This window comes from Nannospalax galili, unplaced genomic scaffold (assembly GCF_000622305.1).
Source record: "Nannospalax galili isolate Female #2095 unplaced genomic scaffold, S.galili_v1.0 scaffold278, whole genome shotgun sequence".
In the NCBI taxonomy this organism is placed as follows: domain Eukaryota; kingdom Metazoa; phylum Chordata; class Mammalia; order Rodentia; family Spalacidae; genus Nannospalax; species Nannospalax galili.
Genome location: NW_008347536.1, coordinates 5,906,522 through 5,926,042, shown reverse-complemented (window position 1 = coordinate 5,926,042; position 19,521 = coordinate 5,906,522). Strand labels below are relative to the sequence as shown.

The following is a 19,521-nucleotide window of genomic DNA, read 5'->3' as shown; positions in this document are numbered from 1 at the left end:
AAATGGTTTCTTAGATACTACATAAAAAAGAAGTAAAAAAATGGACAAATTGGAGTTAATCAAAATTTAAAACTTGTGTCTCAAAGAACACTGTCAAGAGAGCATAAAGAAAACACAGAAAATGGAAAAGAGCTTGGGAAGCAATTTTTGATAAATAATTTTAAAAATAGAGTATAGTGCTTGGGAGATGGCCCAGTGGGTAAAGTGGCTGCAAGACAGGGGAGAACCCAAGTAAATTCTGGGTGGATGTGGTGGCTTGCCTATAATTCCAACCTCAGAAGACAGGGACAGGAGATCTGCAGAGCAAGTTGGTGAGCTCTGGGTTTGAATGAAAGATGCTGTCTCGAAAGAATAAGGTGGAAGACTAATGGAAGAAGATTTCCAACATGAACCCTGGGCCTCTACATATACTCTCACATTCATACATCACAGACACACAGAAAAATAAAATAAAAACAGTATATGAAGAGCCCCCATGATCCAGCAATGATAACATGATGATTTCAGTTTAAAAATTGGCAAAGAATCTGCGTAGACACTTCTCAGAAGATACACCAATAGCGTATGAATAGAAGCTCAACATCTGCATTGATTAAAGAAATATAAATCAAAACCACAATAACATACTACTTCATATCAACAGATGATAACAAGTGTTGGTGAGCATGTGGAGAAGCTGAGACACACATACCCTGATGGTGGAAAGATGAAATGTTACAACCACTCTGGAAACGTGGCAGTTCCTCAAAGTATTAAGGTATAGAGGCATCATATTGCTGAGGTGATTTTATGAGGTATATACTCAGTAAAAATAATGTCCACAGTAAAATTTCTACACAGATGTTCATGGTATCATTGTCCATAATTGCTAAAAATTGGAAACAACACAAATGTCTGCCAATGGATGAACGAATATACTAAATGTGGTGTGTCCATACAACAGAATTTTATGACAATAAAAATGAGTAGTTATTTGCATATATTTGACAACATAAATGCAACTTGAAACAATAATGCATCATGGAAATAGAAGCTATGAAGACCATATTCCACTTATATGAAATATTTGCAGACAAATCTATAAAGACACAAAGTACATTACTCACTGAGGTTGGGTAGGGATGGGAGGCTGGGAAAGTGGGACATGATTGCTAATCTCTACAGGATGTCTTTATGAAGTGATAGAATTCTCCAAAACTGATGGTAGTGATGGCTGCACAATTCTAAATTTAAGCAAATAATCTGTATGATATTTGAATTATATGCCATTAAAACTGTTATTAAGAAGACACATATGGGTGAGTGTTAATTTTGTTAATTCTCTCCTATGTCTGTCACAACAATCTACGTATTCACTTAAATGAATCACATCTACATTTCCATTACAGTCTTAACTTTATAATGTGTGTCAAACTAGATATATTTTCAGATGAACAGATACCTTCTATGAAATATGACCTTTTAGAACATTAATTTAAATGAAAATAAGAAATGAAGACACCTAAACTCTGTTGTTTTCTTCATTATAGTCAACATACTATCTTCATTAACATGACATATTTATCACTAGCTTTATCCCCAGCATTTAATATATTTATGATAGACCCACTTTATCAGAAATGACATGACTATTGCTTGCAGTACATTTGTAACAGTGCTCTCCTGTATAGTGGCTCTATTGTTTCTTTGTTATTAAAAGGCTGAATGTTACTTATCACTAAATCTACAGCAACCGAGAGAACTTAATGTTTCTGTTAATTTGTACCTACCCCTTTTGAATCAATCACTCCAGGTTTTGCATTGAACTTCACTGTCTTCAATCGGGCACGCTCCTTTCTTTCCACCCTAATAAGAAGCCAAAAATAGTCAATTAAGTGACAAGGCATTTACGATTAAATTCCTTATTAGTTAAAGAACATTTTACCTGTTGTTAACAACTCAAACAAAAAGTAAATGTGTTCTAAATCATTTTCCTTCCGCTGTTAAGGATAAAATGTCTTGGTCAAAAGTGTTTAAGCTTTTAATATGTCCCTTAAAATTTTTGTGTCACATGTACTTATATGTATTAGTATTAGTACTTAGTCATTGAATTTGGAAGTAACCAATAAAGAGGGAAACATTGTTAATTAGATGCTTAAATGAATTGATAAGAACCTATTTCAAGACCTCAGAGCCCATAAACACCAATACTTGTAGTGGAGACAAACACCTCCTCCCCTTTTCCTTAAGAACTCATTACTGCATTTAGCTTCATTCTGTAATCAAACACATTACATATAATCTTGAATGTTCCTTCAAGAAATCTACAGTGCCTGACATCCATGAGGTTGTTCTCTAGCCTCCACATGAATGGGCACACATGTGGACATTCATGTGAACACATAAGAAAAGGCATTAAGCCACCTCCAGGGCTTGGGTTTTGTCCTTGAAGAATTCTCATAAATTGTAACAGGGTATAATCCAAGAAAATGAGAGATGGGTGTTGACCAAGGCAATTTATAGGAGGAAGAATTTATTTGGCTTATGGTTCCAGAGGGTAAGAGCCCATAATGGTGGGGGAAGGAAGGCAGCAGAGTGGGTTGGAGCAGAAAACTGAGAGCTCACATCTTCAAGCAGGCAGAGAAAGCAGAGGATGACTGGAAATCTGGGAAGGCTGAGGAACTCTCAAAGTCCTCCCCTGGGGACCTGCTTCCTCCAGCATGGCTGCACCCCCTAAAACCTCCCAAAACAGCATCACCAACTGGGGACAAAATGTCCAAATACTTAGAGTCTATGGGGGACACTCATTCAAATCACTATATCCCACTCCCTTGCCCCCATAGACTCATGATCATATAAAATCCAAAGGTGCATTTGGTCCACTTTCAGAAGTCCCCGTAGGCTCTACCAGTCTCCATACTATCCAAAAGTCCAGAATTCAAACTCTCTTCTGATACTCAAGGAAATCTCTTAACTGCAAGACCCTGTAAAATCAAAAGACAAATTGCATACTTCTAACATAAAATGGAACTGAATACACTTTTCTATTCCAAAAGGGAAGAATGGGGGACCAAAACAAGACTGGAAATGAGCAGGGAAACACCAAATCCAATAGCTCCATGTCTAACTTCTTGGAGTTTATTTCCAAAGGGCTTAGATAGCTCAGCCCCTCCGGCTTTACTGCAGGCAACATACAACTCTCTCTTGGGTTAGAACCACTCCCTGTATGCAGCTCTCCTTGGCAGATGCCCCTTACTCTAGTACTCTAGAGATACTCTAGTATCTCTAGTATCTTAGGGTCTCCACTACCAACCAAGCTTCCCCTTCACAGCCTCATGCAATGTCCTGCCAGTGTCTTCTTTATGCAGGGACCCCCTGCTTCTTGCTCCCTGGCCTTGTTGACTCTCTGAAACCATGGAGAAAGGGCCAATGACCCCTTCATTGCATTTTTCGTGCATCTGAAGCCAACATCACATGAATGACACTGCCAAGTTTGGCCGCCAGCCTGGGATGGACCCAGGCCTGCTTCATCCACATTTTCTACACTGTGGTTTTCTAGGAGTAGAAACCAAATTTTCTTCATCCACATTTTCTTCACCCAGATTTTCTATGCTGTGGTTTTCTAGGAGTAGAAAACCCCTCCAGCATTTGTTTCACAAGTTGGAGGCTTAGCTGGGTGCAGTCTTGCCTTGAAGGTACTCTTCCCATTGTTTAATTACAGATCTGTGGGCCTTTCCCTCATGGCTCTAATCTCCTTATCAAAGAGAGTCTTCTTTAGCACATGACTTGGGTCCAACAATAATCTTCCTACTGCTCTTTTTCTGTATTTCTTTCTGCCCCACACATTCTTTTTCATTGTAGATCTGCATAATATTTACCATTAATAACCATACCACTGATTCAAAGTTAGGTAGTCTTGAAATTTCCTCCACTGAAGGAATTAGCCTATTACTTTTCAACTTGGTCTCAGGCAAGTTCTTAGACGGTGGGCAGATGGCAGCTATATGCTTTGCCAAAACATCCCAGGTGGTGATTAAGTTCTTATTTCTTTCTGGAACTACATTGTTCTCAGAGCTACTTTCTTCCAGATTCCTTTGAGACCAGCCAATTAAGCTCTGCTTATAACATTTAACCACTTTTCTAGTCTAAACTTCCAAATTCTTTCACATTCTTCCCAAACCCATGTGGTCAGTTTCTTCATAGCAACACCCCTCTTCTGGAACAAATTTCTGTGTTAAGTTACTTTCTTGTTACTGTGGTAAAACACCTTAACCAAAACAGCTTATAGAAAGAAGAGTTCATTTCGTTTAATGCTTCCAGAGGGGTAAGAGTCATAATGGGGGCTAGTGGGGTAGCATGGTGGCAGAGGTGGCTGGAGCAGAAGCTGAACATTCACATCTTCAAGCAGACACAGGAAGTAGAGGGCAACTGGAAATCTGGCAAGGCTTAAGAACTGTCAAAGCCCATCCCCAGTGACCTGCTTCAACCATCAAGGCCACACCTCCTAAAATCTCCCAAAACAGTGCCATCAAAAAGGGACAATTTTCCAAAGGCTTGGAGCCTATGGGAGACACTCATTCAAACCACCACAATGGGGCTAGAGAGAGGACTCAGAGTTTAAGGGCACTGGCTGATCTTGCAGAAGACCTGGGTGTGGTTCACAGCATGCATGTGGCAGCCAATAACTTTCAGTAACTCCAGTTCCAGGGGATCTGCTTCACTTTTCTGACTTCTGTGAGCATTGCATGTGTGTGGTACACTTATATACATGCAGGCAAAACACTCGTACACATAAGTTTTTAAAAATTAAAAATAAGAAAGTGATAAAATCCAACCAATTTAAAAAGATTTATTTATGTGTATGTGTGTAGGTAAGCATGTATATATGTTCACATGTATATGGGTGCCTGTAGAAGCCAGAAGAGGGTGTCAGATCCTCTGGAGTTGGAGTTACAGGCCCTTGTGAGCCATCTAATGTAGATAAGGGGAATTAAACTCTGGTTCTCTGCAAGTGCAGCAATCACTATTAACTGCTGAGCCATTTCTCTAGCACCTCAAGCAGATTTAAGGAAAAAGATACTGGTGCGGATAGAGGACCATTCTGAGAAGGGAAGAAAAAAGAGGAGACTGGGGGCCTATTTAAAAGCTCTTTCTATAATCTAGGCTGTAGCAATGAATGGTGGGAAATGATAATTAGAAGAGGAAAGGAGAAAGCTTGACACGCCAGAAAAATAAAATTTGACTTGAGCCCATTTGGAAGCCAGGGATGTAAAAGAAGAATCTTAGAATTTCCCTGAATTTTCCAAGTCACTAGTTAAACATTATTTTTCTTTCCTGTTAGCCACAATAGCACTTAATTTTATCTCTGTGCCAATGTTACAGTTTAATTTCTTAGCTTTTACTTATTTTTGTATTGTGTATATAAGGTATGCTTCTCAAGGACAAGTGCATCCATCACTCAGTGATACATTAAAAAACAGATCCTCAAAAGCTGGTAGTTAAACAAAAATTGTATTTAGTACACTATTTTAATATGACTTTGTTTGAATGTGACTAGCTTTAACTTCACTTTTCCTTTTCTGAGGAAAGAAAAGAATGAGTGAGAGAGAAAAAATCCTGAATCTATAGAAATTTAATGGCTTATGAAGTCTAAGCTATTCATAGATCTGTAATTAACAGCCTGCTCTTTACTGAGAGCTCTTTTGTGTTTCCAACTGAAACACAGTGAAGATCAGGGTTTCTATAGTTACAGAGTGAAGTTTCAGAATGTATTTATTTCAGTGTAAGAGAAGAATATATGAGTGGAAGGAGCTGAAGAGAAACAGCTTTTCCATCTAACCTCTGATATTAAAGCAACATAACCCACTGAGAGAAATATGCGTTGAGAAATATGCATTGCATCCAACACATAACAGCAAGACTTCTGGTACAATAAGCTGCGGCGTGGAGGGAGAGGTTGACTGAGAAGGGGCCAGCCCAGAGCTTCATCAGCTCTTCTCCCCTCTAGTTCAAGTGCAAATGATAATGCATATTCACCACTTTGAATTCTCCTAAAACTGCTGTTAAAGCCTTAACTTTATTCTGGCTCTGTTGCATTAATTAGGCTAATAATGGGAACCACTACTTCATCTCAAGCTGTCAAAATGACTGTAGCTTGTGGAGAACACAGTTATTTGATCAGAGTATGCAAATAAATTCTGCATAAATCCACATAATTTACATAGGCCTTAAGCATTTGTAACACAAGGCTCAGCATTCTAACATAAGAATTACTTTGGCAGAATATTCAACTTTTTTTTTTTTTTTTTTTATAGATTTCTGTTTGTCTTTTCAGTGTTCTCAGGAAAGGTCCTTATTAGGCCAGTTTTGGTAGTTTGTCACTTAAACCTTAGAGAGTTTGCAGAGAATACTGTCAGATATATATATATATAAATATAAACACACTTATCTAACATTTTACTATGGTTTATTAATCTTCAAAAAGGTAACAGAAAGAGAAAATTATGAGGGCTTATTAAGGCAACTTTCATTTGGTTCATTCATGAATGTTGGAAAATTTTGCTTCTTGTTTGGATGGGAAATATCATCATTAATGATAATACAGATGACAGCTGAAATTTTAATATGCAATTATGAATTGATTTCTTTCTTATTTACATCATCTTATTTGGTTCTCCGCAATGCAAGTCTTGTCATCCCTGTTTTGTGGCTGTAAGCGTTGAGACTTGACACTTGCCAGACTAGAAGGTGATAGAAACAGTCTATACTTGCACCCTTCTCACAGCTGACTTCAGTGTTTGCCCACAGCCATGAGGTGGAACAGAACTCAAAGATCTGTCTTGCTCACTTTACCCAGTGGAAATTATCAACAAACATGAAATTTTTGGATGGAAGATACATAGTTTTTTTGCTTAATAAAATTATTTATTTTCTATATTTTCATTTATTTATTTGCATTTTATGTGCATGTGTATTACCTGCATGTATGTAAGCCACCCATGTCGTGCAATGCCCACAGAGGTCAGAAGAGGGTGTTGGGTCCCCTGGAACTAGAGTTACAGACGGTTGTTAGCTGCCATGTGGGTGCTGGGAATCGAACCCAGGTTCTCTGCAAGAGCGGTCAGTGTTCTTAACCGCTGAGCCATCTCTCCAGCCCAGGGATAGATAGTTTTAAAGCCAATAAAATGGGTTTGGTTGAGTTCTTTGATAAATTGCCAGAAGAAAAATAATACTAAGGTTGTATGAAAAACCATAGGGAAATGTATTATTTCATAAATTGGCTTAACACATACATATATGTGAATATGAGCTGAATGTTATCCGAAAATGATCTCAGTGCCAGGCAAGAGAAAACTTCCTTGGAACTGTTAGTCTGGGTAGTCTAAGAGACTCCTAAAATAGTATAGGCTATTGCCATAGCCACCATACACTATAGGCACAGGGCTTGGAAAAATTAAGCTAGAACTGATCTGGAAGCCTCCTTCCTGGAGACTAGCTCTTGTAGTATGGGAAAGTTCTATGTAAGCTGCCAAGGGAGAAAACTAATCAATGATCCTACCCAGCTGTAAATCCTATGAACCACAACAATAACAGGCCCAGCAAAATATCTTTATTGGTACAATAATGGCACTTTTATCTTGGGAATCATCAACAGCTGCTTAATTGGACTTAAGTCCCACTCAATAGGAGGGACTCCATGGAGGGTATTGTAAACATAGCAGGTACACATGATTGGATTGTTCATAAACCCTAGAGGAGAATCTACTATTGTCATTTTCCTAAACTAATGTAATTTCTTACTATATTCGAAATACTAATTCTTATATTTACAGATAAGCATAGTTCTCATTACTCATCAAAGAAGTTTGTTTTGCAACATATGGGGACGGAGTTCCATAACTGATCAAAATGCAAAGAATATGGGATCGTGTGATACCTATCCCCAAATGATATATCGACAGTGTAACCCCGACACCTAAGACTAAGGGAACATCAGTGCAGAGAGGGCAGAAAGATTGTAAGAACCACAGGACCAGATGCCTGCCGCTACATAGTATTTTCTGGGCATGATAGGGAAGGCTGAACCTATGAAATTTCCAAAATATGGTCGACTAAACAAGACCAGCACAATGACAGCACCAGCTGACATGCCAGTGTGGATTAGGGGAATTTCACAAGGTCCCACCAGTAGATGAAGAGCTAGAGGCAATCAGTGGATGCTGAGGTAGGGAGAAATTGGTGCTCTACAGAGATGAGCTCCCTCCCTGATAGGTTAACTAATCCTAAGTGGTTAGCTCTAAAAACATGAACACAGGAGTGCCGCTAAATGTACTCAGTGTGCGTGTGTGTGCATGTGTGTATCAATAATCAAAGAAGACAAGAAATTGGTAGGTAATGGGGGGACATGGGAGGAGTTGGGGGCAGAAGAAGAGGTAGAAATGATATAAATACAGTACTCATGTATGAAATTCTTAATAAATAGGGGGAAGCCAGTTACCCCTCCCACTTAATCAATCAACTTTAGCTGCATGTGTGGCTGTCTGGAAGTCACAGGATCTATATTTGAGTGTGGACTTTCCAGCACTGCCGTAAATGGAGTGCCCACTCTTCTGTTAAAAAAAAAAACAAAAAACAAAAAACCCATCCTATGCTCTGTTAGCAAGCCCAATAAACTCATTAGGATTAAACAAAAAACAAAAACAAACAAACAAACAAAAACAAACAAAAAACGGAGCTAATGAAAACCCATTATTCCACCAAAGTTGCCCCCATGTTGGCAAATCCTTTGGTTTCTGATTTCTTATTCCTATTTTCCCCACTTAAACTTCATTGTGTGTGTGTATATATATGTGTGTGTGTGTATATGTGTGTGTGTATATATATATGTGTGTGTATATATGTGTATGTGTGTATATATATGTGTGTATATATATGTGTGTGTATATATATGTGTGTGTATGTATATATATATATATATAACCTGTTTCAAGTTATTGCTGGAAAAATATGTTAAAAGTTGCCTCTCTTTAATAATAAAAATATTCTAGGATAAAAAAATTGAAAACTGAAAATAGTCATGATTTGAGTGCACACTAAGAATTAGAAGCTACACTCAGCACTTAACCCATTTTATTCATAACCCATACAGTGATTTAGGGCTTAACAGGGAGCTGGGCACATAGTCGAAGCTTTGTGAATCTTTGCTGAATGAGTGAATGAATGGATGAACTCTCCAGGCTACTAGGTCTTGACTGTCCTTGAAAACTGAAGCTTAAGGATTTTTGAGTGACTTGTGGCATAACCAGTATTTTCTTTAAAAAAAAGTTGTTCATTATTTCATAACCTTTTCTTTTAGTAAGAGTCTAGGTTAAAGTACAGCATCATCCTCTCTGATTTTACCAACTCTAACTCTGATAGATGAAATGGACATTAAGGCCTTTTGCTTAAGGAAATGGTGGGACCTGTATGTAAAGTCTCCACAGCAATGAAACAATTGTGTAATTTCCCTCTCATACTTAGACTCACACAATTAATTAAATTGTTTAAACAGAAATAATCCTTCCGAGCCTAGTCTTGTTGCTGACAAAAATACTAGAAACACAACTGGATGGCAGAATTTGAGAAATCAATTTGGATACCTAGGATATCCGAGTAGCATCAAATGGCTACGGTTTAACAAACCCAACTGTCTCCCTTGCTTTTCTTCCCACCTCCCATCTGGTATTTTCAGGTTCTAGCCAAGCATGTAATTAGGTCAAACTTGGAACTCTGACTGGACAATGGTAACATGCTTCATTCCTGGAAGCACCTCCGCCTGTGTTCCTCAGGCCCTACTGGAGGGAAAGTTGAAATGCGATCTATCAACCTTAGTGGCCACAGGCTTGCTGCTAGAAACAGGCTATATTCAAGAAACAGTAGATGATGACTTTGCTTCAGAGAATGGGGGACAAATCCTGATTTGACCACTAATAACCTATGTAATCTCAGAAAACATTCTATGTTAAGAGTCCAGATTCTGAACTCACGGAGCCTGGAATGCTGCCTCTACTTGCTGATATCTTTTACTTCGAACAGTCATTCAGACTTTTAGGACTGATTTTCATGTTGGCAAATGAAAAATAGTAGCAGAGACTTTGGAAAATGACAGTGGATATTAAATAAAATCATGTAAGATGAATGTTTAGCAGAGGGTCTGATAGAGTTAGAACTCAGCACATAAAATGGTGATAACACTGTCACTAAAATCATTTACACCACCATTCCCTATTTCCTCACCTTATAAATGGGAGGGAATACCTGCTTCAGGTCCTAATTGCTGTGGTCAACTCAACCAGGTAAGACAGAGGCTCTGATTTCTCTCTGAGGACCTAAGTGGGTCTGTTACGGTTCAAATGTGAAATGTCCCATAGGTTCATTTATTAGAACACTTGATCTCTAGTTGGCAGTGCTGTTTTGGAAGGTTGTGGAATCTTCTGGATATGAAGCATAGTTCCAGACTTGGGGCTACAGGGGCAGAACTTATGGGTTGTAGCCCAGCTTTGATCCTGCCAGAGTTCTCTCTCTGTCTCCTGATTCCATCTAGATGTGAATAGCAGTTGTCTCATGTTCCTATAGCCACAGAGCCACTGTCAAACCTTTATCACTATGATGAACCATATCCCCTTACACTGTGAGCCAAAATGAGCTTCTTCTTCCTTAAGTTATTATGGTCAAACTTTTGTTGTAAGGATGACAAGAGTAATTAATATAAGGTCTAGGGCTTGAGAGCTATAGAGCTGAGAAGAGAACAGAACTTTAGGGTTGCTTATAAAGGTAAAGGAAGGGTGTGTGTTCAAATCTTGGTAGCCTTGCTGTCAGTGTGATTTTGGCAGGCTGCTTGGATTCTCTGATATTCCATTTCCACAAATGGAAAGTATCTTAGAGCAATGTTCTTGATAGAGTAGGAAGCCATTTAACCTTGCTACCAGAAAGAGTTGGGTCCAGCCACTGCCTGGCAATGTATTCTAGGGCAAGTTACTTAACTTCTCTGATCTCCAATTTCCCTTTGAGGCTTCTGTGAAGAATGAATTGAAATCATATATTTGAAAGCATCTGGCATAATACATAGTGCGATAGCTAATATTCTCACCGTAACTCATGTTGAAATTTAATCACCATCGTGAGGTATTAAGAAGTGGAGCAGGTGGGGGCTTCAGGGGTGACTCTGCTGTGAGTGTCCTGCTCTCATGAATGGATCAATCTGTTTAGGCATTAACACATTAGTGGGCTAATGGGCTATCATGGCAGTGAGTCTATTAGAAAAGCCAATTTGGGTCTAACTTTATGTTTTCCTCTTATCATGGGATGCCCTGTAAAGCCACAGCATCCTGTCGAATACTCATAGGTACAGCCTTAGTCCCTCCAACTGGACTCTTCAGCCTCCAGAAACATAAGCTAAATAAACCTATATACTTTATAAGTAATCCAGTCAATGATACTCAGTTATAGCAACTACAAAGTTTATAACATATGGTCAGTGCTATTATGAGAAGGAATTCATTCTTCAGTCTACTGTCCTTTCTCTTCTCTTGGAATCCATAATGGAGCCTTCACTGTTCCAGTCACAGAGTAGCTGCCACAGTTACATGCTGGTCTCATGAATGCCTGGATCCAGACTGATCCTGTAATGCAGGCTAAACTGAATCTTACCAGCTCTTATTACTGTGCCTTTGTGAGGCAAGGCCATGTGAATTAATAGCAATTCTGTAGCCTGAATTCAAATCCCAGCTTGCCACTTACTAGGTGGGCAATTTCAAGTAGACTAATAAACTCTTTGTGCCTCAGTTTCCTTACTTATACAGTGGGCATAATAATAGCCTTTTACTCACAGGGTTATAATGAGGTTTAAATATGTTTAAAACTACAAAGGGCAAGAGCCAGGTGTGGTGACACATGCCTTTAATACCAGCACTGAAGAGGCAGAGGCAGGTGGATCTCTGTGAGTTTGAGGCCAGCCTGGTCTACATAGTGAGTTCCAGGCCAGACCCTGTCTCAAAAAGACCAAACAAACAACAACAACAACCCCCCCAAAACCTATAAAGAACTTAAAACTAGGTCTTACATATCATAAAAATGTTTTATACATAAATTTATTCACTATCGAAAAATAGAGAAAGTGACATTCATATTTATTTGTCTTACAGTTTCATTGGTTGATTACATAGAATAATCCAAAGGAAAAAAAAACCTGCTGCAAAGGAAAAAGTCGCACACTGCTGCTGTCCCTGTGAAGTCCTTCAGACCTGCTCCACTGGATGAGCTCAGGGAACAGTTAAAAAGGAATTGATTTGAAGAATCTACCAGTTTAATAAATTTACTTACAGTTCTCTTTAGATCTTTAAGTTTTAAAAATATTATGTGTTTGTGTATGTGTGTGGCGGGGAGTGAGGCTATGCAAGTGAGTGCAGGTGCCTGAGGAGGCCAGAGGGCCAGATCCCCCTGGAATGAGTTACAGGTGGTTGTGCGCTGTCTGACGTGGATGGGAATTGATCTATCAAACTCAGGTTCTCTGCAAGAGCTATACAAGCTCTTAACCACTGAGCCATCTCTCCAGCTCTTATTTAGATTTTAAATGGCCTGATAATTAATATATGACAATTCTTTATGGGGTAGGATCATTGTGATTTTTACTTTGTTCCTTACATTTTTCTAAAATTCCCTATTTTTGTATAGTTGGGAAGTATTAGTTTTATAAATACATAAAATAAAAAAAATTTTTGACAAAGTTCTAAGAAATTTTGAAAGTAATTCATGGACATAAATTTTACATAAAATAAATACAAATAAATTAATTTTATATAAAATTAGTATATAATTGTGAAATGGGATTTCTGGACTTCTTATGTAACAGAGTGCAAAATATGAATATTGTGGGAACTGAGCCAACCCAGGCTGGTTGCGGTACAGCTGCTAAGATGGGTTCTTTTAAAATATGAAATACAACCAGCAGGTAGAAAATGGTTTCAGAGATGGCTGTTCCTTGAGGGGAGATGATGGGCACTTGAACAAATAAAGGGCTATTGACACAATTGTTTAGAATCACAGAACCACAGGTTGGAAAGCACCTGAAAAATCACACAGCTCAACTCTCTTATCTAAAGTTTGAATCCTTGTTATGTCTTCCCAGGTAGTCCTCAGCATCTGTAGGCAATTTCAAGAAAAAGAAGCAATTCTTTCAAATGAGCTTAAAATCGATTTCTGACATAGATTTTTTTCCTCTTTACTCAGTTTCTGTCCATGAGGCTGATGAGACAAGATGCCTCTTCCTTCCCAAGAACAGCTCCTTAAAACAGTACCGATGAAGCAAATTGGACCAACCCATGACATATGTGTCTTGGCATTTTTTCCCCATGAAAATGCACAAACACATAACATAAACAAGTGTTAAGAACCACAACTTGACACTACATGAGCTTAGTAGGTTAAAAAGAATAAAAAACATACACAAAGCTGGGAGGGAGAAATGGGGGTGAGGAATGGGGACAGTTGGAGGTGAGAGTGGGGGGTGGATTTGATCATGCACATCAAATTCGTATAGGAACTTCTCAACAAAATAGACATTAAATAAGGGGGGAAAAGGACCACTTCTTTGACTATATAACTTCTTAGAAAACAGAAAAGCTATGGTTCACTCACTTAAGACCAGAGGTTGAAAGAGACCTAGAGAGCTACTTATTGCTCATGGTAGATCCCTAGGTGGGGCCTGAGGATGGAAGGCTCTGGGATTTCAGCCACTCCACAGGCTCCTCCCTGTGAAGGGGATAGAATAGCTGGGAGCAGTGGATGCTGTGGCTCCCTAGACTGTGTGACCACAGGCAGAGAATGGCAGAGAGCATCTTCTCTGGGGTGTAGAGGTCCCACCCAGTTAGCTGTTCTTGGGGTGTCATTACATGTTTTCATTCACTTTGTATTAGCTCAGTCACTGTATTTGTGTGTGGCTGCACTTGAACATGCAGCTTCATGGAGGAGATTTTTACAAAGCATTTTGCATTTGGGAAATGTAATGATGAGAAGAGCCCTTTGAGGAACCTGCAGCTTGGGAAAAGTGGATTACTGCTTGGAGCAAGGGTGCTTCCTGCCTGATACTGTTCCACATCATATTTCTAGGATAGAGTCAATTCTTTTTTACAATTAATTTTTTTTTTTTTTTTTTTTTTTTTGTCTTTTTGAAGCAGGGTCTCCCTGTAGCCCCAGATGTCCTGGAATTCACTATGTAGTCCAGGCTGGTCTTGAACTCACAGAGATATGCCTGCCTCTGCCTCCCAAGTGCTGGGACTACAGGCGCATGCCACCATGCCCAGCTTACAATTTAATTTTTAATACAATATTTATTATTTTTGAGAATTTAGTACATGCATGCAATGTATTTCAGTTATGTTTAGCCCCTAGTCTTCCCTGCTAATTCCTCTTGGACTCCCCACTACCACCACCACCTCCCTCCTAATTTCTATTAAAATTCTTTTTATTTATTATTTTTATTTTATGTGTATTTCTTGCATGAAGGCAGGTACACCTATGTCCTGCATTCCCATGGAGGTCAGGAGAGAGTATCAGATCCCCTGGAATTGGAGTTATAGATGGTTGTTAGCTGCCATGTGGGTACTGGGAATCAAACCCAGGTCCTCTGCAAGAACAGCTGGGGTTCTTAACCTCTGAGCCATTTCTCCAGCCCCCTAACTTCTTTTTTTCCCCCCTTTTCTTTTCTTTTTTAAAACAATGACCACTAGACCACTGGACCACTGAATTCAGTTAGCGTTCCACATAGAGAAATGGGTGTGGGACCATCCATTGGAGCATGATCAACTAATCAGGACGATACCCCTGATGAAAAAACTCTCCCTCCCCATCTGTGAATAGCAACACAGATGGAGGTGGGGCTCTGGTACCCTTCCCAAATCCATGCCATAATGTTGACTGTCTTGATCTAAGACAGTCACTTTCTGTTTCTTAGATAATGTTTTGTGCCAGAAGGGCATTCATGAGAAGGAAAGTTCCTGGCAGTGGTGATTAAATGGAGGAATTGACTGGTCTGAGAACTATTTCTGCCTTTCAAAAGCAGAGCTGAAAAAGCATTTGGAAGAGAAGAACCTGCTATGCTTAAGAAATACACAGACCTAAGGCTGGGTGTAATGCTGTGTACCTTTAATCTCAATACTCTGGAGGCAGAGGTGGGTGGATCATTGTGAGTTTGAGAACAGCCTAGTCTGTATAGCAAGTTTCAGGTCAGCCAGGGCTACATAGTGAGACCCTGCTTTAAAAAAAAAACCAAACCAAAACAAAGCAAAACAATACACTGAATATCTGAGTGACTAAAGGGAACCGTGGGATGGGGAAGAGGACTAACTAAAACTGTAAACATACTGCTTGCTCAGTTTATAAATCTCACCAGCTCTATATCTCAAGTATCTGGCCCTTAGCTTAGTAAATTGCTTTCCTTTTTTTAAAAAAAATTTCATTTATATAATAAATTTATTAATTTTTTATTTTGTGCATGCATGATGCCTGCATGTATGTCAGTGCATCTTTGTTGTGCAGTGCCTATGGAGGACAGAGGAGGGTGTCAGATCCCCTAGAACTGGAGTTATGGACAGTTGTTAGCTACCATGTGGGTGTTGGGATTTGAACCCGGGTCCTCTGCAAGAGCAGCCAGTGCTCTTAACTACTCAGTCATCTCTCCAGCCCCAATAACTTGCTTTCTATGCTTGGCCTTTCTGTGAATTCATTGGTAAATGTTCATCTGTGTGAACCAGTGCGCTGTGTTAGAGAATTGGCATGTAGACACACTCATAAGCACACATGCTGCCGAGAGACATTTCAGGATCATGTACGCTCTCCCTTTTTCCTGTATGCCTTGTCACACTCACTAATTTTGGTAAAATCCTAATATGCAGAGAATGAGAATGTTTTCTTTGTGTCACCGGTCATCACTGATAATTTTCCTGTAGATTGCACATCACACTTAATAGTCATTCTGTAAACAGGTCCCCCATCTTATTTCTCCCCTCATCTGCATTTCCACTCTCTAGATAGCTGACTCATTTGCACTCAAATGTATAGCAGGCATTCTTACCTCCGCTTGCTGGGAATGACACCCATCTCCTCACTGTCCCCATCCAGTGTGACTCTTCTGGCTTGCCACCACTCATCATCGGAGGCGTTAATAACATGGAGAATGTCTCCATATTTAAAACTAAGTCCTTGGCTCGGCAGACCACTGTCCTTGCTCTTGTCATAGTCAAACATGGCTCTGAAAGAAAGGACAAAAGACAGTTTGGTTAGGAAACTCTGATGCCACAGATTTAAATTCATGCTTTTGAACTTGCACCCTTGACCTGAGAACCCTTCACTTATTTGATACCTTTTCCCATCATGGCTTCCTGGATTCTGGTACATAGTTGTCATAATTCTGGTCACAAAGTGAGGCTACTTCTTGCTTTCCTTAGCTCGTTGCAAGGGTGACTTATAGTTCCTTAAAACTAGGGTCTGCTTCTATTTTTCTTTCTTGAAACCATTACAGGTAACAAGGTGGTATTGGAAGAGAAGACACTGAGTATATTACCTAATTGAGGTGTGTTTTCATCCCATTACAATAAGATTTTACATATTAAAAAGAAACAAAATGAAGAAATACGTGGCTGTCTTTCTTAAGATGTCATTCTGTGCGATAACTACACTCTCCAGGATATGACCGTTTACAGAACTCTTTCCTTTACAATCGAGAGAAATGGTGCAAATGTAAAATATCTACCCACAGCGACTGTGGCTCCTCAGACAATGAAATATTGAGTTATCACTGATACTGGACAGTCGAAGGGTTTACTGTAATGAAAAAATGCTTAGAAGTCAGAAAATAAAAAAAAAATCTGTTTATATGTATATGTGTAGACAGATCAAAATCATTTGAACATTGTAACTATTCTAACTGCCATAAAATCCAGGCTTACCGCATCATCAAATTCTCTCTGAATTCTAATTCTTGCTCTCAGTCATGTTTCCCTATGAAAGAGCACCTGCCAAGTCTTTGCCAAGGCTGATGCACTGTGGTTTCTGTGACTGGCATGGCACTGGAGTAGGAAACAGAGCCAAAATGGAGAATTCCAGCTGTCATCAGAGGATGTGACAATTTATTGCAAGTAGACTGCTTACTTCTTGCTAAATTCACCCCCCCATTACTCTTAAAGCCTATCATCACACAGTCCACGATTTCCCAGAAGTAGATTCTACCACCTCCCCTGTGAGGTCCTTTAATTCCACTCCAAGGCTGTCTTTAGACTGTAGCCTCTATGCATGTAAAACAAACAAGCTAGATTTGGAGAATAGATTTTTCTAAAAATCACTGAAGGTCAACTCTGGTTCTTTTCCTTCCTCCCTTTTTTTTCCTCCTGCCTCTGTCAAAGAAATGTCACATCTGCTGTCATGGTAACCACAAAGGGCTGAAGACAGCATTTAACTCTTAAATGTTACAGATGCTGAATTGTTTACAATATGGCCATTTCTGGCACCCTTCACTGAAGAAATTCAGATTTTTTTTTTTTGGTCTAAGTGCTCATAATAATTTTTTTTCATTTTTGACCATCCGCATCTTCCTGTCAAAGGCTTATACAAAGCACATCCCATAAAAGGGGGGTGGGGGTGGGGAAGGACAGAGCACATGCCTGCGGCTAGCAATTCTTGGGCTGTGACATAAATCAATTAACATTTCGGAGCCATATGCTTTTTGGACAAAAAATTATTCCGACTGCTAATATTCCCATACCAGAAATAACACAGCAACACCCAGCCTAAGGCAGGTGCTGTGTACAATAGGAAGCACAGTGGTAAAGATATTGACTCAGGGGCCACACTACTTGAGCCATGAACCACTCTGCCTTAATAGTCATACAGCTGTTACCTGGGCAAGCTGTTGAATCTCCCATAGGCTTCTGCTCCTTGTATATGATATACTACTATGTGGGTGAAATGTCAGATAAGGCAATAGTTACAAAGCACCTACTCCAGTGCCTGGCACACAGTGACTAACAGTAAGTATCAACTACTTTTCCCATCTCTGTTTGTTGATTGCCCTTGGTGGAAATAAGGAAAGTTAATGTATCTGGCCTGAAGCAATTGTCCTTAAAAAGGCCCATTGCAAGGATGTCCCTTTAATTGTCTATTAACTGAACTTAGATTTTTGTAAGAGTTCTCACTAGTTTTGGACAGAGTATTGTGTCTAATTTGTACCAATATCACTGAGGCTGAAAATAAGTGTGGAATAATAGCTTCCAGGCAGAGCTGCCTATGGGACCAGTCCCAAGAACAAACCCTCCAGCCTGAGTCTCCAATGATCTTCCCTGGCAGACAACACTAAGTGGTTGTCACAAGTAGGTGCTAGAGGTAAGAGGCTGTCCCGTGAGCCTCTGAGAAAGGACTTCTAAGCTTGTGCTTCATTCCCTGCATACTTTCTCTATTGGTCCTTTCTCTTTGCGATTTTGCTGTTAAACAATTGTTGTAGCCAGCTGTGGTGGTGCACACCTTTAATCCCAGCACTCAGGAGGCTGAGGCAGGCAGAGCTCTGTGAGTTCAAGGCCAGTCTGGTCTACATAGTGAGTTCCAGCACAGCTGGGGCTACAGGGAGACCCTGTCTCAAAAAGACAAAAAAAAAAAAAATGTTGTTAAAAAAAAATTAGTCCTGAGCTTGACTGTGCTGAACCATGTCTTATTTTAAACACAAGAAAAGGAATCTCAGGAAATTAAGGGACCTGCCCCAGGTCACGTGTACAAGTGTTGGGAGAATGAATATACAAGGAGGGCTGCCTACTCCCACATGCACATTCAGGGGCATTTTACTTTGCAGTGAAAGAGAGAGAGAGAGAGGGAGGGAGGGAGGGGGAGAGAGAGGGGAGGAGGGAGAGAGGGAGGGAGAGGGGGGGAGGGAGGGAGAAAGGGGAGAGAGAGAGGGAGAAGGAGAGAGGGAGGGAGAGAAAGAAGCCTTCATGTGGTAGTCACGAGTTATCTCTAGGGTTAGACTGCCTATGTTTCCTTGAGCAGGCAATTTTGCTTCTCTGGGTCTTAAGTTCTTTTTTTTAATTGTAAAAGAACACCAATCACTTTTAAGAGTTGAGGTGAGAATTAAATTTATTTATTTTTTAAAAATAGTTTGTTATTTGTATTTTATGAGTGTATTGCCTGCATGTGTGTAAGTGCACCTGTGTCGTGCAATGCCCACAGAGGTCAGAAGAAGGTATCGGATTCCCTGGAACAGCAGTTATGGACAATTGTTAACTGCCACGTGGGTGCTGGGAACTGATCCCAGGTCCTCTGCCAGAGGAGTCAGTGCTCTTAACCACTGAGCCATCTCACCAGCCCTGAGAATTAAATTTAAACAAATATAGGCCAGGCGAGGTGGTGCGTGTCTTTAATCCCAGCACCTGGGAGGCAGAGGCAGGTGGATCTTTGTAAGGCCAGCCTGGTCTACATAGTGAGTTCCAGGCCAGCTGGGGCTATAGGGAGACCCTGTATCAAAAA

At 39.8% G+C, this 19,521-nt stretch overlaps 1 protein-coding gene across 14 annotated transcripts in view; it reads right to left on the bottom strand.

Moving 5' to 3' along the window:
- Dlg2 (discs large MAGUK scaffold protein 2) overlaps positions 1 to 19,521 on the bottom strand; it is a 2,328,307-nt gene that overhangs the window by 62,543 nt on the left and 2,246,243 nt on the right. For all 14 annotated transcript variants that reach the window (XM_008844185.2, XM_029568893.1, XM_008844178.2 and 11 more), the window contains 2 exons: positions 16,088 to 16,264; positions 1,770 to 1,845 (listed from right to left, as the gene is read on the bottom strand). In XM_008844185.2, coding sequence (XP_008842407.2) covers positions 1,770 to 1,845; positions 16,088 to 16,264 — 253 coding nt within the window. The remainder of the gene's footprint in view (positions 1 to 1,769; positions 1,846 to 16,087; positions 16,265 to 19,521) is intronic.